A 16,150-nucleotide genomic window follows, 5' to 3' on the forward strand; every position below is an offset into this window, starting at 1 on the left:
AGTGGTTTCATGTTCTGCATTAATATTCCGACCTTTGCCTCGACCGCGTCCACATCTACGAGTCATCATTTGATTCATGTTCACACCAAACAAGTGATATTAAGGTGATCAGTGTCAATATCTCAAGTCTAATGCTTCAAAGTTCCAAATACATACTCATAAACAAATATGCCACATATATCAATTAGATATCCCAATTAGCATATACACACACCCAAAGTATGCCCAGAAACAAAGTCAGTTCGTCCCTCAGGCTCTACAGGAACGAATTGCTCTGATACCATAATGTAACACCCTACCACACAGAGCCTTACGCTTAAGAAAAGACTTATATAAATATAGTTGAAAGAATTCATATCTAGGAGTCTTGAAGAAGAAGCTAAGCAAAAGCAAAAACAGAAAATTATTTCACACTCGCATGGTTAATCGTAAAGCGGATAGATAAGATCAAAAGAAGGCTAAAAATATAATATACAGATCAGAGTTCCAAAACATAGATATCAAGCTCCAGACTCGACCTGCGAAGCTAAAGCCGGCCAAAGTATATATATATATATATATATATATATATATATAACCCAAAATAAAACTCAAACTACATAATAAACACCTGTTTCTCAAAGTCAACCTCTAGGAAGGACAAACATAAAATATATATAGGGGAGAATCTATAGACATATATATACATAGCATAAATACAAAAACAGCATCCCAAAATAACCAAACTTCGCTTGCACAGGAAACTCTAGATGCTCAGCGAGGTTCCTCTCGACCTACATTGAAAAACAACAGAAATATGTATGGAATAAGAACCAAAGGTTTTCAGCATGGTAAAGGTGCCCACATAGTTAATATAAAAGGTCCCGAAAAAGTCAGAAGCATTCATAGAACTCCAATGCTCAGATTTCAGCTTAAAGATTCAACTAAACTATAAATTAGGTAAGTTATCTAATATATTCAATTTCTGAGTCTAACTTTAACCTAATACTTCACTTTCTGTCTCCTCCAATCCTCCGATCACCGGTTGAACAATCCCTCCCTAACCCCCCTCCCCTACCTCCGCCAAGATGGGTTTCTCAAAAAACATACACATACAATTCAAATAAGAAAAACATAGATAGAAGAGCAATTACAGCAAGTAGAACAAGTAGCAGATAAGCAGAGTTAAACAGATAAGCAGACCAAAACAATGCACACTCAAGCAAAACAAACAAATGCAATGATGTATGCCTGTCCTATGGCTGATGAGTCTCATCTGTCGGTTATATAGCCACCCGACATATCCTGTTAGTTAAACTCATCTGTCGGTTATATAGCCACCCTCTGTGCGCGCATCCCCAAGCTTAAAAATAATAACCATGGAGTCAAACTCCAAGCTCAATAATATAATATTCAAAATTCATATATATATATATATATATATATATATATATATATATGCATGCCCATGGAAGAATCCGGGGAGTTAAAGTGTCCGGTCACATCTTGCGACAGAAGGTCAACAGATAGTCTCAAATACACAAACCACATAATAGTCTTTTTCTTTTTAACATGACACTTCAAAACAAAACTCTAATTCTTATAGAAATTTTGGCAACATCTCCTCTAAAACTCGAATTTCTACCACCTTTCAAGGGTCCCAACCACCAAACCAAATGCCCCTCAATCATTCAAATCATTTCCAGTATCAAATTATTTCAAAATAAAATAAATACCAATATTAAATCTTTTTTCATAACCAACCAACTCCAACAGCAAATCATTAACAACAACCAAACCACATATCTTATACCATATACACAATCCATCAATAATTCGTTCAATTCATTCCTATCCTAAAGTCTTCTAGCCTAAGTTTTCACGTGGCATTAAACATTAACTACGAGAAACTAAAACCATATCTTGACCTATTCTTTTCTAAGCTCGGAACACCTCAAAAACCTCTCCTTTCACAAGTTCCAAGCTTCCAAACGTCAATTTCTCAAATTTAATCACCTGAATTTCGTTCCAAATTGTCCAATTGAACTCAAAATCAACAAGAACACAATCTAATTCACACAATATCACTATAATTATCATAGGATTCACTAATTCAATAATTCACAAGGGTTCAATAGTTCCTTGCCTTACCCACGGATCAATTGAAAAAACTCAGTAATTATCCGCTGCTAGAGTTCACCTAAACCATCAAAATCATTCAATTTCTCAATACCTAAACTCTAAAGTCACAAAATTGAGGAGGGAGAGAACTGGATGAGAAATGCAAATTTATTACTGTTTTGCTCAGATAGAATTTATGAGAATTTTGAGACGAACACGTAGCCGCTGACGACTCGTCAATCGGAGCTCTGAATTAAAAGTTACGTAGAATTGAAATTTTTTACAAGGGTTTGGTTTTCTTTTGGCATTGAATCCCTCTTTTCAGCATGCTTCCACGAGACAATGGGAAAGAAAGGGTTTGGAGTTGTTTATATAAGTGGGTCTTAGGCCCGGTTTGGACCCGATTCGGTCTGATTTTGGACCAAAATTTTTAAAATTTGTGTCAAAATTCATATTTTTAATATTTCAACTCATCTAAATTATAAAAATTTAATTTTCCAATTTTTTTGAATAATAATTAATTTATTGAGTAATTATTTATTAATTTTGCGTGGTTTACTGTAGACATAAAAGGGAATTTGTGAAGTGATTAACTAAGTAATGAGGTGTTGATTATGCTGAAAAAGAAGTAATTGACAATGATGAGGACAATAATGATGATTTGAGATTGAATGAAACATGATTGAGAATGATATTGACAATGATGAATCGTGATTAAATTATTTGAGACACGAATTTCTCTAGACACTTACTCCAAGTTGAAACTCGATACTCTGTTAACTCTGTGTCACAAGATGTGACTGGGTACTTTAACTCCCCGCAGTCTTCCATATATATATATATATATATATTAATTTGAGCTTGGGGATGTGCACGCACAGAGGGTCTGTCCAATGGTTAGCTACCAGGACATATTGGGTTGGCTATATAACCGATAGATGATGCTCATCAGCTATAGGACAGGCATACATCATATACATTTGAATGTTTTGATTGAATGTGCACTTGTTTTGATTTCCTAATCGCTTAGCCATGTTTATCTGCTATTTGCTTACTTGTTGTATTTGAACCCCATATGTGTTTTATTTGTTTGCCTTGTTTGTGTTTGTTCTCTGATAGACCCCTTATATGGCGGAGGAGTGGTGAGCCTTGTTCCACTGGTGTTTAGGAGGTTTAAAGGAGACAAGAGTGACGAATTAGATGGTAGTTAGGAATCCATTAGCTAGATTACCAAAGTTCCTGGTATAGAATTAAATTAAGTTTAATTTATGAGTGTCGGAGTTTTATGATTGTCTTTAATTTTTTCGGGACCTTATATATTAATTATGCTGGTCTCTCTTAGAGGTTGATATGGAGAAACAGATGTTTATTCTGTAGTTTGAGTCGCATTTTGAGTTTATATATATATATATATATATATATATATATATATATATATATACTCTAGCCGGCCTTAATTTCGCAAGTTGATTCTGGATCTTAATATCTATATCTGATCTGTATATATATGTTTTAGCTTTCTTACGATTTTAGTTATTCGTGTACGCTTATCATTACGAGAGTGATGTAATTCTAGTTTTAATTTTATTTAGTCTATTCTTTAAGGTTTTTTGTTATGATATTCTTTCAAAATATATATATATATATATATATATATATTTCTTTTTTAGTAGTCGTAATATCTTGTCACTTTTATTTTATAACTTAAATATAAAACTCTATATGATAGGGTATTACAAATTTTACGCTATTTGGAGGGATTTAGTACTTGTTTAGAAGTGTAGATTTCGAAAAATAACCTGAAACAAATTGTTTAGATGCGTTTTTACTACCATAGAAAAGACAATTTATTGAATCTATTCAGCAGCAAAATCTGGTGTAAAAAATCAGAGACACCAGTGGCTAGAAGTGAAAAATGAGCATCAATTTCATTCAGAAGACAGCTAATTAATAATACTGTTGACTTTATTACAAAAACAGATATCACTAATACGGTTTACTATGTGGAATGATTTCACCCTTCCGCTAAATTTACTCACCTAAGCATAAATAGATCCTCTGCCATGCGAATTGCCTCGTGTTTTATCTCTCGTATTTTTTTTTTTCTCTTTCTTTCATGTTCAATCACCAAAAATTAATCCAAGTAACAATAGAACATATAACTAGACATTCCGCGCTTCTTCTCATGTGTAATCTCAAACTCATAAGCATAACCTATGCAATTTCACAAAAAATGTGATGTGTATGTTTTATGTTTGGACATCTATTGACCCACGTCATCTGCTATACGGACATGGACTAAATTTCAGATGCATGTGGTTCATATATATATATATGAATGTCACTATAAGAAATAGACTTTAGTTTTAAAACAATAAAAGCAAAAACCACGGTGGGGACCTTGAGACTGTACTGTGTCGCCGGTTTCTCATTAATTACAACTTCAATTAAAGCTATATTCATCTATCACCAATTTTCTTGGCCATAATAAGTACTACAATACCGGGAAAGGTTAAGCATTTGTTACCCGCTTTAGGTGTGAGTGACTGAGTGCCTTCTACGTACTATTTTTGGAATACATCGTTTCCTCCTTCCCCACCATTGTTTCCGAGTCAATGCTTTTTATAAATGCTGTGTTTTATGATACCTATAAAATATACATCTTTTAATTTTATAAATGAGTGGATCTCATTTTTTAATATTTATATTTAGGTAATTTAAGCACAAAATTTATACACACTAGAGTTGTCCTTTTTAAATTCACGCACAAATTGTCAATTTGGCACGTAAAGCTTTCATTGGTTACATTTCAAAGTTGCCCCCGATACCTTATGTCTCAAGCATGCGAGGCATGCCAATTACTAAAGGTATTATCATCTTAATGAATTTAAAATTTTTAAACATTTTAATAAATATATTAAAAATTGAAACTTATATTTTTATAATTTTTTTAATTGATTTTAATATGTGTGTCCAGGACGCATATTACTTAAACTCTTAGTTATATATATATTTTTTAATGTAAAACACACAACATTTTATATCGCTTTATATGTGTTAATTGTTGCTGCTAATTTCAATTCATTTTCTAATATTGAAACTTTGTCAATATTACGGCAGTTGTAGGTGATGATTATTAAAATTATCGAAAAATAAAAAACAAAAGTTTGTCAATATATATTAATAATCTACACATTTCATTGCTAGTTAATTACTTTATTACGTACGTTATTTATATATATTCACAAAAATATTATTTTGCTGAAATTAGAATATATAAAATCTAATAATCTTATGTATAGACAAATCTTCATCTTTTATTAAGAAAATTCTAAACAATTTAAGAGTATATATGGAAACTATTAAAAACTATTTTCACCTCAGAAAGCTAGGCTGGTTTGGACAGATTTATTAAAAATTCTGATCTGTTTAAATTTAGTAGGTTGACGGTCTTACCTTATTTTAAGGGTTAAATGGGACTAATAGCTTAATTTGACACTTCTAATTTGTATTTGTTGTGTGCGTAGGCTTTGAATTCAACCTTTTTCAAATTAAATTAGCATGAGGTCTATCCATTCAAAAAGAATTTTTCATATATGGAAAACTTGAAGTTTTGCATCATAGTGATGACTATCAATGTATACCATAATTAATTAACTGATTTATATATATTGATCCAAGCTTGCCTTTGGTCCATCACATTCATAACCCAACTGGCATGTGCTCCCAGTAGCAGGTGTTAGTTGTTTAGTGCACCTACGATGCACGCGCGCCTAGGCAAATGAGTTAAGGTCTGTGTTTTAATATTTGAAGGTTAAAAACTACCTTGGTTTGATATTGTACTTTTATATTTGTGTTTCTTATATATTATATTTATTATTATTTTTTTTATAATATGATTTTTTTATCCTATTAAGTAGAATAAATTAAAAGAAATTAACCATAAATAATAATAATAGTAAAAAATTATGATATACTAAAAAAGAATATTAAAAGTATTAAAAAATATTAATAATATTATATATTTAATTATTTTTGTTAATCAAATCTAATTAAATTAGTTTAATATCAACAAAAATCAATTATAAATAATATTACTCCAAGTCTTTGTTTAATTTTTGGTTGAATTTAATTCATAAAAGTATTTAGATGTATAATATTACTCAAAAAATATTATATAAAAAATATACTAAAAATTATAAAAAAAATTAAATATATTTAAAAAAATAATATTATAATTTAATATTATATCTTTTTTAATAATTATTTATTTAAAAATGATTTTAATTAATATTATTTGAATAATATTTATTTATTAAAATTAATTTTAATATACAATTATCAAACATAAATTATATTGATACAAACTTAATTCTACCTAAAATAATTATATAAAACCACTTTCATTAACATTACCAGACTCATTAAACATATGTTAGATACCCTTATCTTGCTTTCAGCTTCCATTAATGATTATAAACTCGATGAGAAGGTACTTCACTTTATTAATTATTATCTTAAACCATTTGTGTTCCACTTACTAATGCCCAACCTAACCGTTTGTTACATCCGCGCACTACACAATTCTTAAACAAAATCGAGGCCACGATGTTGCCATATTACACTCTCTGAGGAGTATTTGGGTAAAGACAAAAACATATTAAAAAATAAATTATAATTTAAAGTTTTTTAATTAAGATGCATTTAATAGCTACTACACTCCATGGTGCTAACATGGTATACTATAATAATCTTTTTAGTAGTGAGTGTGAGTTGAATTTAACTACTAATTTGTTATACGTACAAAATATAAAAAAAATATTCAGTTTGGTTCCAAAATTACATTCAAACTTTAATTTAATTTTTAAAATTTTTAATTGACTCTGTGATAAAAATTATTATAAAGATTAACGTGATTAAAATTTAAAAAATTTAAAAATTAAATTAAAATAATTAAAATTTTAAAGATTAAATTAAAATTCAAATATAATTTTAGAGACTAAATTAAATATTTTTTCACAAAATATTCTAAATATATAGATGTCCTGATTGCTCTCCATACGTTTTAAGGGTGATTTATTTTTGTACGGAGTTTAGATATAGATTTTTGTTTTATCGAATTATGGAATATTTTTTTAGAAGATATTATTTTGAATATGAATCATAAAATTGCCAACGAGGATTTCAAATTGTTTAATAATTTTTTTATACATTGGGTTCGTATTTAACTAAAACTAAAATAGATTTTTGTTTAAAAAATGTATTAGAAATATAATTATTTATATATATCTTCATATTAGTTTAAGTTTTAAAAAATAATTTTATATGATATTAAAATTTTTATGACAAAAAAAATCTAAAATTTGATTTTTATTATTTTTAAAGAAAAAAATAACATAAATTAAATAAAAAATGATAAAAAAAAGTTTATACAAAAATTCAAAAAAATTCAAAAAAAATCTTATTTAAAAATATACTAGATATATAACTATTTATATATTTTTACTATTTAAATTTTTAAGAGAAATAATTTTAGGACAGTTTGATTATGCCTTAACCAATGATTAATTTTTGTTTCAAATGTTAAGAAAGTGATAAAACCACTCCTCTAATAGATTTGATTTGATTTCCAATCAATTTAGTTGATATGTCTTAACATTTTCTTGATTTGTAAACCATTTCAAAAGCGTTTGAACCGTTTTGTTTAGAACTCAATTTTCAACATGTTTCAATTTTTAAAGGTATTAAACGTCTTCATTTTTTGGACTTAGCTTTCTTATTTCATTGTATTGCTTTCAACAGTGTCGCTCAAATCCTTAAATTCTATTGTTGTGATTCATCAAAACATAAAAACTTTTTTATATATAAGAACCTTTGGTTGTAGGACTATGTTAATTAATCTAATGAACTTGATGAATTAATGCAATTTGAAGAATTTTTAATTTGAGTGTCATCAATTTAGTTTAATGCTCGATCATAATTACAAACTCCCAATTTCTTTGTTCAATTACAATAAACCATCTCCCGATTCGACTTAGGTTATATATATAGTCTTAAATTTGATTTCAAAATTCATCTATATCCTTTTTTTAAATTTGATGGTGAATGAATGCTTATAACGACACATTTCAATTCGAAATTAACACCATTGGTTATGGGGCATCAAAGTGATTAAATTATTCTCATGTGACGTCAAAGTTACGAATCAGTTCAACATGGAATCAATACTGATACCAACATTAGGTTAAAAAGGGTGTGGCCCTTCTCCATACTTAGCTTAAGATAGGATGCTTTACAACAATATACACTTTTCTTGTGTTTATAGAAAACTCAGAAGTAGAAAATTAACATTTATGTGCAGTTAAAGAGAGAGAAAATTTAGTCATTATTTTTGAAAAGGAAAAGTCTAAGGGCCAGCAGTTTTATTGAATTTTGGTCAGCATGTAACCAGCAGAGGAAGGTGAACCATTGGATGAAATTTCACACCATCAAATCGTCATTAATGGCTAGTTAATGGCTAACAATCACAAAAATTGCTGGCCCTAGCATTGCTTTTTTGAAAATATTCGCTTACAATGCAAATTTATTCCCACGGCGTATCCCTTGAAAAGTTGCATCACTTTTTAACGTAATAATAATGTACTAAAATGAAAGTAACGTTACACATTCAAGTCTTTTAATGAACTAAATTTAATCAAATTAAATAATAAAATTTAGAATAATATTAATTATAACTAATTTTTGTTAAATTAAACTAATTTAGTTAGACTTGGTTAACAAAAAAATTTAAATAGGTAGTATTATTTCTAAAATTAATGTTCTTAAATCTTAATAAGAATTTTCTACTGAACCAACAACCAATCTTAAAATAGGATGAAGTTATATCATGGTTATTTATTATTAGAAGAATAAAGTATTGTGTTTGTCTTTAATGTTCGGGATAGATTTTAAATTTATTTTTAATTTTAAATCGTTTTATTTAAGTTCTTAATATTTTAAAATTGTCTTAATATTATCATGTCGTTAGTGATCTATGGTGGGACAAAATTGAGATTATTTTAAAATATTAGAGACTTAAACATACAGGACAAAAATATTGAAGATAAAAACGATATATTGCTTTTAGAAGAATTATAAAATCAAGTAAAATGATAATAAATTTTAATAGAATAAATTGTATTATTAATTTAAGATTTTTACTCAAACTTATAGAATTATTAGTATATAAACTTTCAAAAAAAAAGTATGTACATATATAATAAAGTATAAATAATATTTTTTGTTTTTAATATATCAAACTTTTTTAATGTTTATTTTAATTAAATTTTATTTTTAACTTTTTAATAAATTTTAATCTTTCCTTTCAATAATTTAATTTTTTTTACGACAAATAATTATTTATTTATTTTTTAATTTGTCTCTTAACCAAAAATAAATTCACTTAAAAAAAATAGTGTGATTAAGAGCAAAATTAAAAAAATAATTGAATAATTATCTACTAAAAAATTGATATTATTAAAAAATAAAATAAAAAATTATTTTAAAATTATAAATAAATTTAAACTAAATTAAACGTTAAAGAATTTTGATACATTAGCGACAAAATGTACAATTTATACTTTATTGTATATATCTTATGCTCGTTTTTTTTCACAAGTTTATACATAAGTCATGCTACAAACATTTCATGATGAGTAAAAATCTTTAAAAGTAAAATTATAAAAAATAAATTTATTTAAAATGAAAGTAATGTGATTAAATGTAATTTACTTAGATGTGATTAAAAAATAATTGAATAACTATGTACAATAAAAGATTGATATTATTAAAGGAGAAAATTAAAATTTATTTCTATGTATTATTTTTTCCAATATTTTTGTTCTATTTAAGTTTTTAATATTTCAAAATCATCTCAATTTTGTCCCATCGTTAATTCTGTTAACAAATCCATAATGACAAGACAACATTGAGCCAATTTTAAAACGTTAAGAACTTAAATATGACGATTTCAATGATAAGAGTAACTTTAAAAATTATTTCAAATATGAGGACAAAAACCATACTTTATTCTTGTTAAAATTTAAAAAGTTGTATTATATATTTTATATTATTATTAGAATAAAGATTATTTTTAATTAAAATTAAAATATAACATAGTTAATATTTGTTGTTAATAAATTTTAAAATTAGTTTATTTTATATTAATAAAAAAATATATAATAAAATAATTATATTTGTTTTCTCAAAAGTACCATGCAATGTAAAATAACATTTTATTCATTAAACAATACTACAAGTCAACATAATTTATTGTTTTTGATCAAAAGTTAATCAATAATATTTTAAAATATTAATTAAAAATATAACATTGAACTGCTAAATTAAAGACTTTAAATTACTGACTAAAAATATTAGTCAATATAAATTAAAATTGGTGCCGCTTGAACTTTTCTCTTATTCATTATCCGTATATAAAAGGAGATTAAGAGGAATTTAGTACATAATTATTGAATATATACCATTTTTTTTACATCTCTATTGATGCTTATTTTGTTTTGTTAGTTTTAAAAATTTAAATCAAATAGTGTCATTTATTAAGATAATAAAGTGTTTATCAGCGATCTTGATTACTCTCACTTTTGTTATCATTAAAGATATTTAATAAATACAAAATGGATTACTAAATACAAAATGTAATTTTATTAAAAAAAGTACTTACATATTTGTCAAATTTAAATATAATTCAATTGTCTTTATATTCTACTAAATAATCAAATGCACTTTTATAAGTATATTCAAATATAAAATATTTTACAAACTTTATACTTGTTTAAACTATTTAGAAGACTCATAAGAAAGTCAGAATAAAACTGCATCTTTAGATTTTTTTTATTTTTTAAAAGAATTTTGACTATTCACGTAAAAAAATCTAAAAAACAAAAGTCATCAACTTTTAAATATAGAAATATTTCATTTTTGTTATACTTGTGAAAAATTATATTAAAATTTAATTTTTAAATTTTTTTACAACTTTATTTTTAATTTGCATTTTTTAAAATTATTTTTATTACTTATTAGTTATTAACATCATAAGCTTTCAAATATCAGTCGATAGTTTACCCCTCCATAATCTAATAATAAAATATACATCTCTATTTCATATAAAAAGTAGTGTCGTTTTTTGCTTTGTAAAAGCGGATTTGTTTAGGCTACTTATCTAAGGAGTAGATTTTGTCATCTTTCTTATTTCGAAAAGAGGAGAACAGGCAAAATTAGTTCGGATAAATGTAATCTAATACAAATATACAATCATGCCAAGACAAACAAAAAAAATCATATTATTTATTGGACAGTAAAAGTCCAAAAAATATATTTGTTGATAATTTAAAAAAAATATGAAAACAAATAGATAAATTTTAATTTAAAATTTTAAAAGTGAATTTGTCAATGATAAATGATCTTTTATTATTTTTAAATTTTTGAAAGATAAGTTTATCAATGACGAATTATTTTTTTATCATTTAATATTTTTAAAAATATAATGTCAATGGCAAATTTTAATCACCATATTTCAATAAATAATGATATTACACAATTCTTTTAAAAATTAATTACTAATATAAAAAATATTAAAATATTAAATACATATTAAAAATAAATTAAATAATACATATATCTAATATATTATACCTAATTTTGGTATACACGTGTGATTTTTGAATCTAATAACACTTCAAAAGACTTGCCGTCCACTTCTCCTCACTTGTCATGCTCACACTAATAATGAAAACCAAGATACTTTTAGCAAATATACACATATATTCACATAAGGTACCACCATGAAGTTTTTTTTAAAAGGTAAAAAGAACGTTCCTAGTCATTGATGATATTTGTCCATACTCCAGAGTAAAGCAAAGCATGTCCACTCAGGTGTTTGAGTGCCCTCCCTTCTCCACTTTTTCTCTCTTCTATTCTATATCTTACGCTCTCCGTCGGGGACATTAACACACAACACAACACAACCAACTCAAAATGAGTATCAGTCAGTTCATCTTCCTGCTCTTGTCACTCTCTTCTTTCCATGTAAGAACCTCAACTATTCTCTTTTTTTTTTTCCTACTATACATAATACATTGTATTGCATATGTGCATATGCCTCCTTTAACACGAGGTCTTTAAAATTAATGCAGGTTAGTAATACTTCTCAAGCAAGCAAACAACGTTACCAATATTATTCCAACGTTGAAGCAAAGATTAATCCATTCACTCCCAAAGCTTCTCTCATACGCTATTGGAACACCCACGTCACAACCAACCTTCCAATTCCAAACTTCCTTCTCTCAAAGGCTTCACCTCTCACACCAAAACACTTGGCCACACTCAATAAACAACCTTTCACTTCTCTCTGCTCCGCACCAAAACTTTTATGCTCCTTCGAAACGCAACAAAACGACGACGTCTCGGCCCAAAACGGCGCCAACTTCGCCATTTACTCAAACAAGCGTTTCAGCAACTACGGCTCCTCCCAAAACGGTGGTCTCGACTCGTTCAAGAACTACTCCAACAACATCAACGCCAACACCGACTCGTTCCGCCGCTACAGCACCGGATCCACGCGACACGGTGGCGCGTTCACCTCTTACTCTGAGAACGGCAATGTCGCCAACACCGATTTCGCCTCCTACGGCTCCGGCGCCACTGCGAGCTCCGGGGAGTTCCGCAACTACGACAAGCTCGTCAACGTTCCCGACCTCAGGTTCACCACCTACGATTCCAGCGGCAAGAGCCACAAGCTTTCGTTCTCGAGCTATGGTAACGAAACGAATTCAGGAACCGAAACTTTCACGAGCTACGGTAAAAGAGTTCGCAGCGGAACCAGCGAGTTCGATAACTACGCTGTGAGCTCCAACATTCTTCAATCAGAGTTCACGAGTTACAGCGAGTTAGGATCCGGCGGCACAAATGACTCGTTCAGGTCTTATAGCTTCTCCGGCAATAACCCTAAGAATAGCTTCAAGAACTACGCCACCGGTTCCATCTCCGGCACCGACATGTTCACCAGTTACCGGAACCGGGCGAATGTAGGCGAAAATACGTTCCAGAGCTACGCCGGAAAATCAAACTCCGGCGGTGCGACGTTCGCGAACTATGGCCAATCCTTCAACGTTGGAAATGACACGTTTATTAGTTACGGGAAAGGGTCTTCGGGTCGGACCCAATTCGGGTTCAGGTCTTACGGGTTGGGACGCGCGTTCAAGGGTTACAACAAACAGGGCGCGTCGTTTTCGGAGTATCGCAATTTCAGCGCCACCAGTGGCAAAATTGTAAATAGGTGGGTCGAGCCCGGAAAATTTTTCAGAGAATCGATGATCAGAGAAGGAAACGTTATACCTATGCCTGATATTAGGGATAAAATGCCTGAAAGGTCGTTTTTGCCCTTGTCCGTTTCGTCAAAGTTACCGTTTTCTTCCTCCAAGGTTGTTGATGTGAGGGAAATGTTCCACGCGCGGGAGGGCTCTGCAATGGATCGTGTAATCACGCGCGCAATGGAGGAGTGCGAGAGAGCTCCGAGCCGAGGGGAAACGAAACGGTGCGTCGCGTCCGCAGAGGGGATGATAGAGTTTGCCACGTCAATGCTGGGTAACAGCGTGATTTTGCGGACCACGGAGGGCGTGAATGGTTCCGGCACAAGCGTGATGATTGGGACGGTCTACCCAATCAACGGTGGAGATGTGACAAAATCTGTGTCATGCCATCAGAGCCTGTACCCTTACCTGCTGTATTATTGCCACTCTGTTCCAAAGGTGAGGGTTTATGAAGCAGATATACTTGACGTGGCAACGAAAGAGAAGATCAATCATGGTGTTGCCATCTGTCACCTGGACACGTCAGCGTGGGGCCCGGATCATGGGGCCTTCTTGGCTCTGGGGTCTACCCCTGGAAAGATTGAGGTGTGCCACTGGATATTCCAGAACGATGTGACGTGGACCACTTCTTGAGGAACAAAAAAGATGCATGGAAGAAGAAGAGACAAGAGAATCTCTACTTTGGTTTCTTTCTTTTTGTTTAGAGTTAGTACTATATTATTATTCTGGGAGCTAATGAGATTGTATTGCCATGCAAATTATTGAGATTTCCTATGCGGTTAATATGTAATTTTTTGGAATTTTAAAAATCGTAATGCTAATAATTCAGTTTCTCAGCTGCGCAGTGTCTGTTGTGGTGTTCAAGAGGTTTCGTTTCGATGATCATGGCTCATGACATGTTTTTTTTCTTCTATTGATGAACTTCTAGTGTTCTAGTTGGGCTGTGTTATATAATATGGAGTTCATTACATCTTAATTGATTTTGGCCTTTAACTTGTTGAGAAAGATGTGGTTAACCCATCAAAAATCGGGGTTAAATTGAAAACTCTTCTTTAACTTCGATGGTGTCTGCAAGATTCTTACTATGAGCATTATTGTTTCTTTTATATTTACTACACTTCCACTGTCACTTAAGCAAATAGGCTTTCCTTTCTTTTCTTTTCAATTTTTTTATTCAAGACCAAAGTCTCAACACACGCCTTTAATGCAGAACACGTAGATCAACTAAAGTATATAATTAATAAAAAGAATAAGTGTTGTTTTATTCTTTAAAAATTATAGTCAAAATTAAATTCGTCTCTAATTTTATTTTTAATTTAAAATGGTTTTTAACATATTTCATTTTGATATTAAAATCATTTTTTTGACTATTTTATTCTTATTTCATTAATACTTACTCTCTTACCTCTTTAATTCCAAATCCTATCTTTTTTATTTTCATGGTCATATATTTTTTTCCTCACTCACACATACACACTTTTCTTTTTTTCTTCTTATTTTTCTCACTCAAACACACTTTCTTTGTCTCCACCGTATTTTTTTACGTTGGTGACCTCAATAACAATCTCTACCTCGACAGCGATCCCTATAGGCAACAACAACAGTGTGAAAAAGAATGCCAACCGTTGTGACTGCGATAATTTTCAGATCTTCTTTCTATGCTTGCTTACAAGATGGAGGAGATGTGAATGAGTGACAAGGAGAAAGAAGATAATGGTAAAAAAATAATTTTGGGGATAGGGGTAGAGGAGGATGTTTCGTTTAAAGGGAAGGATTTTGAAATCGAGGAAGATCTTACATGGATTTTGATTGAACGACGAAAATGAACTCAAGTCGAGAGAGAGGGGGAGAGAGAGAAAGAGAGATGAAATAGAATGCGAAAGGAGGCTGAAGATCGCGAGGAGAAGGCAACAATAGAGATGCTCTTGCAGTGATTTTCGTCGCGGCTGAAGGAGGTTGTCGCCAAGCTGGTCCCTGCTCCCCTTCTATATTGTTGCTGCTGCAACCACCTTCTTCATGCTTTGTCATGAATTTGCCTTCATTGTGTCATTCTTGCAGCGTTCACCCTCGAAGCTGCTGGAAGCCGTTGTCATCACTGTTGGATTGATGATGTTTTTCATTCTTTTTTTTTTTTAATCTGAACCTATTGTTTTTGTTGTTAAATTTGAAGAATTTAATATTATTGAATTAAAAAAATTTCTAAGATAGTAGTGGTGGTGACTGTGAAAAGGAAGGCAGTGGTGATGATTGCAGGGTGAAAGCTGGTGTAGTGAGGGTATTTTTATATTTTAAAAGATTATTATTTTTAAAAGAACGATTTTAATACTAAATAGAATGTTGAGGATCATTTTGAACTAAAAAAAGGTTAAAGATGATTTCGGTTTTGACCCCAAAGCTTAGAGATCAAAACAATACTTATCCCTTTAATAAAACAAGGATGAAACAACACGGAAATAGTAAAAAAAATGAAAATAAAACACACCAAAAGTGCTATACAACCAAACAAATTGCACTAAATTAGACAGACTTTTTCAAATTTGATTGAGTAGACAATCTCATATTTCTATAAAATTTCATTCCAAACTTTAAATTTATCTCTAATTTATATATTTTTAAATTTTAAGATAAATCATATGAAAATCGTTCAAAGTCACAATAATATTAATGGTGTGAATTTTGAGAAT

The 16,150-nt window shown here is 29.9% G+C and overlaps 1 protein-coding gene across 1 annotated transcript; it reads left to right on the plus strand.

Moving 5' to 3' along the window:
* Positions 1 to 11,971: 11,971 nt before the first annotated feature.
* LOC130982487 (polygalacturonase 1 beta-like protein 3) lies at positions 11,972 to 14,347 on the plus strand. Its single transcript, XM_057906507.1, has 2 exons — positions 11,972 to 12,183; positions 12,291 to 14,347. The coding sequence occupies exons 1-2, from the start codon at positions 12,133 to 12,135 to the stop codon at positions 14,097 to 14,099; spliced, it is 1,860 nt and encodes a 619-aa protein (XP_057762490.1). The 5' UTR covers positions 11,972 to 12,132; the 3' UTR covers positions 14,100 to 14,347.
* The last annotated feature ends 1,803 nt before the right edge of the window (positions 14,348 to 16,150 follow it).

This window comes from Arachis stenosperma, chromosome 5 (genome assembly GCF_014773155.1).
Source record: "Arachis stenosperma cultivar V10309 chromosome 5, arast.V10309.gnm1.PFL2, whole genome shotgun sequence".
Taxonomy (NCBI): domain Eukaryota; kingdom Viridiplantae; phylum Streptophyta; class Magnoliopsida; order Fabales; family Fabaceae; genus Arachis; species Arachis stenosperma.

Coding starts and splice junctions, on each gene's coding strand:
- LOC130982487 (XM_057906507.1), top strand. CDS start 12,133: ATGAGTATCAGTCAGTTCATCTTCCTGCTCTTGTCACTCTCTTCTTTC. Junction 12,184..12,290: donor TGTCACTCTCTTCTTTCCAT/GTAAGAACCTCA, acceptor AAATTAATGCAG/GTTAGTAATACTTCTCAAGC.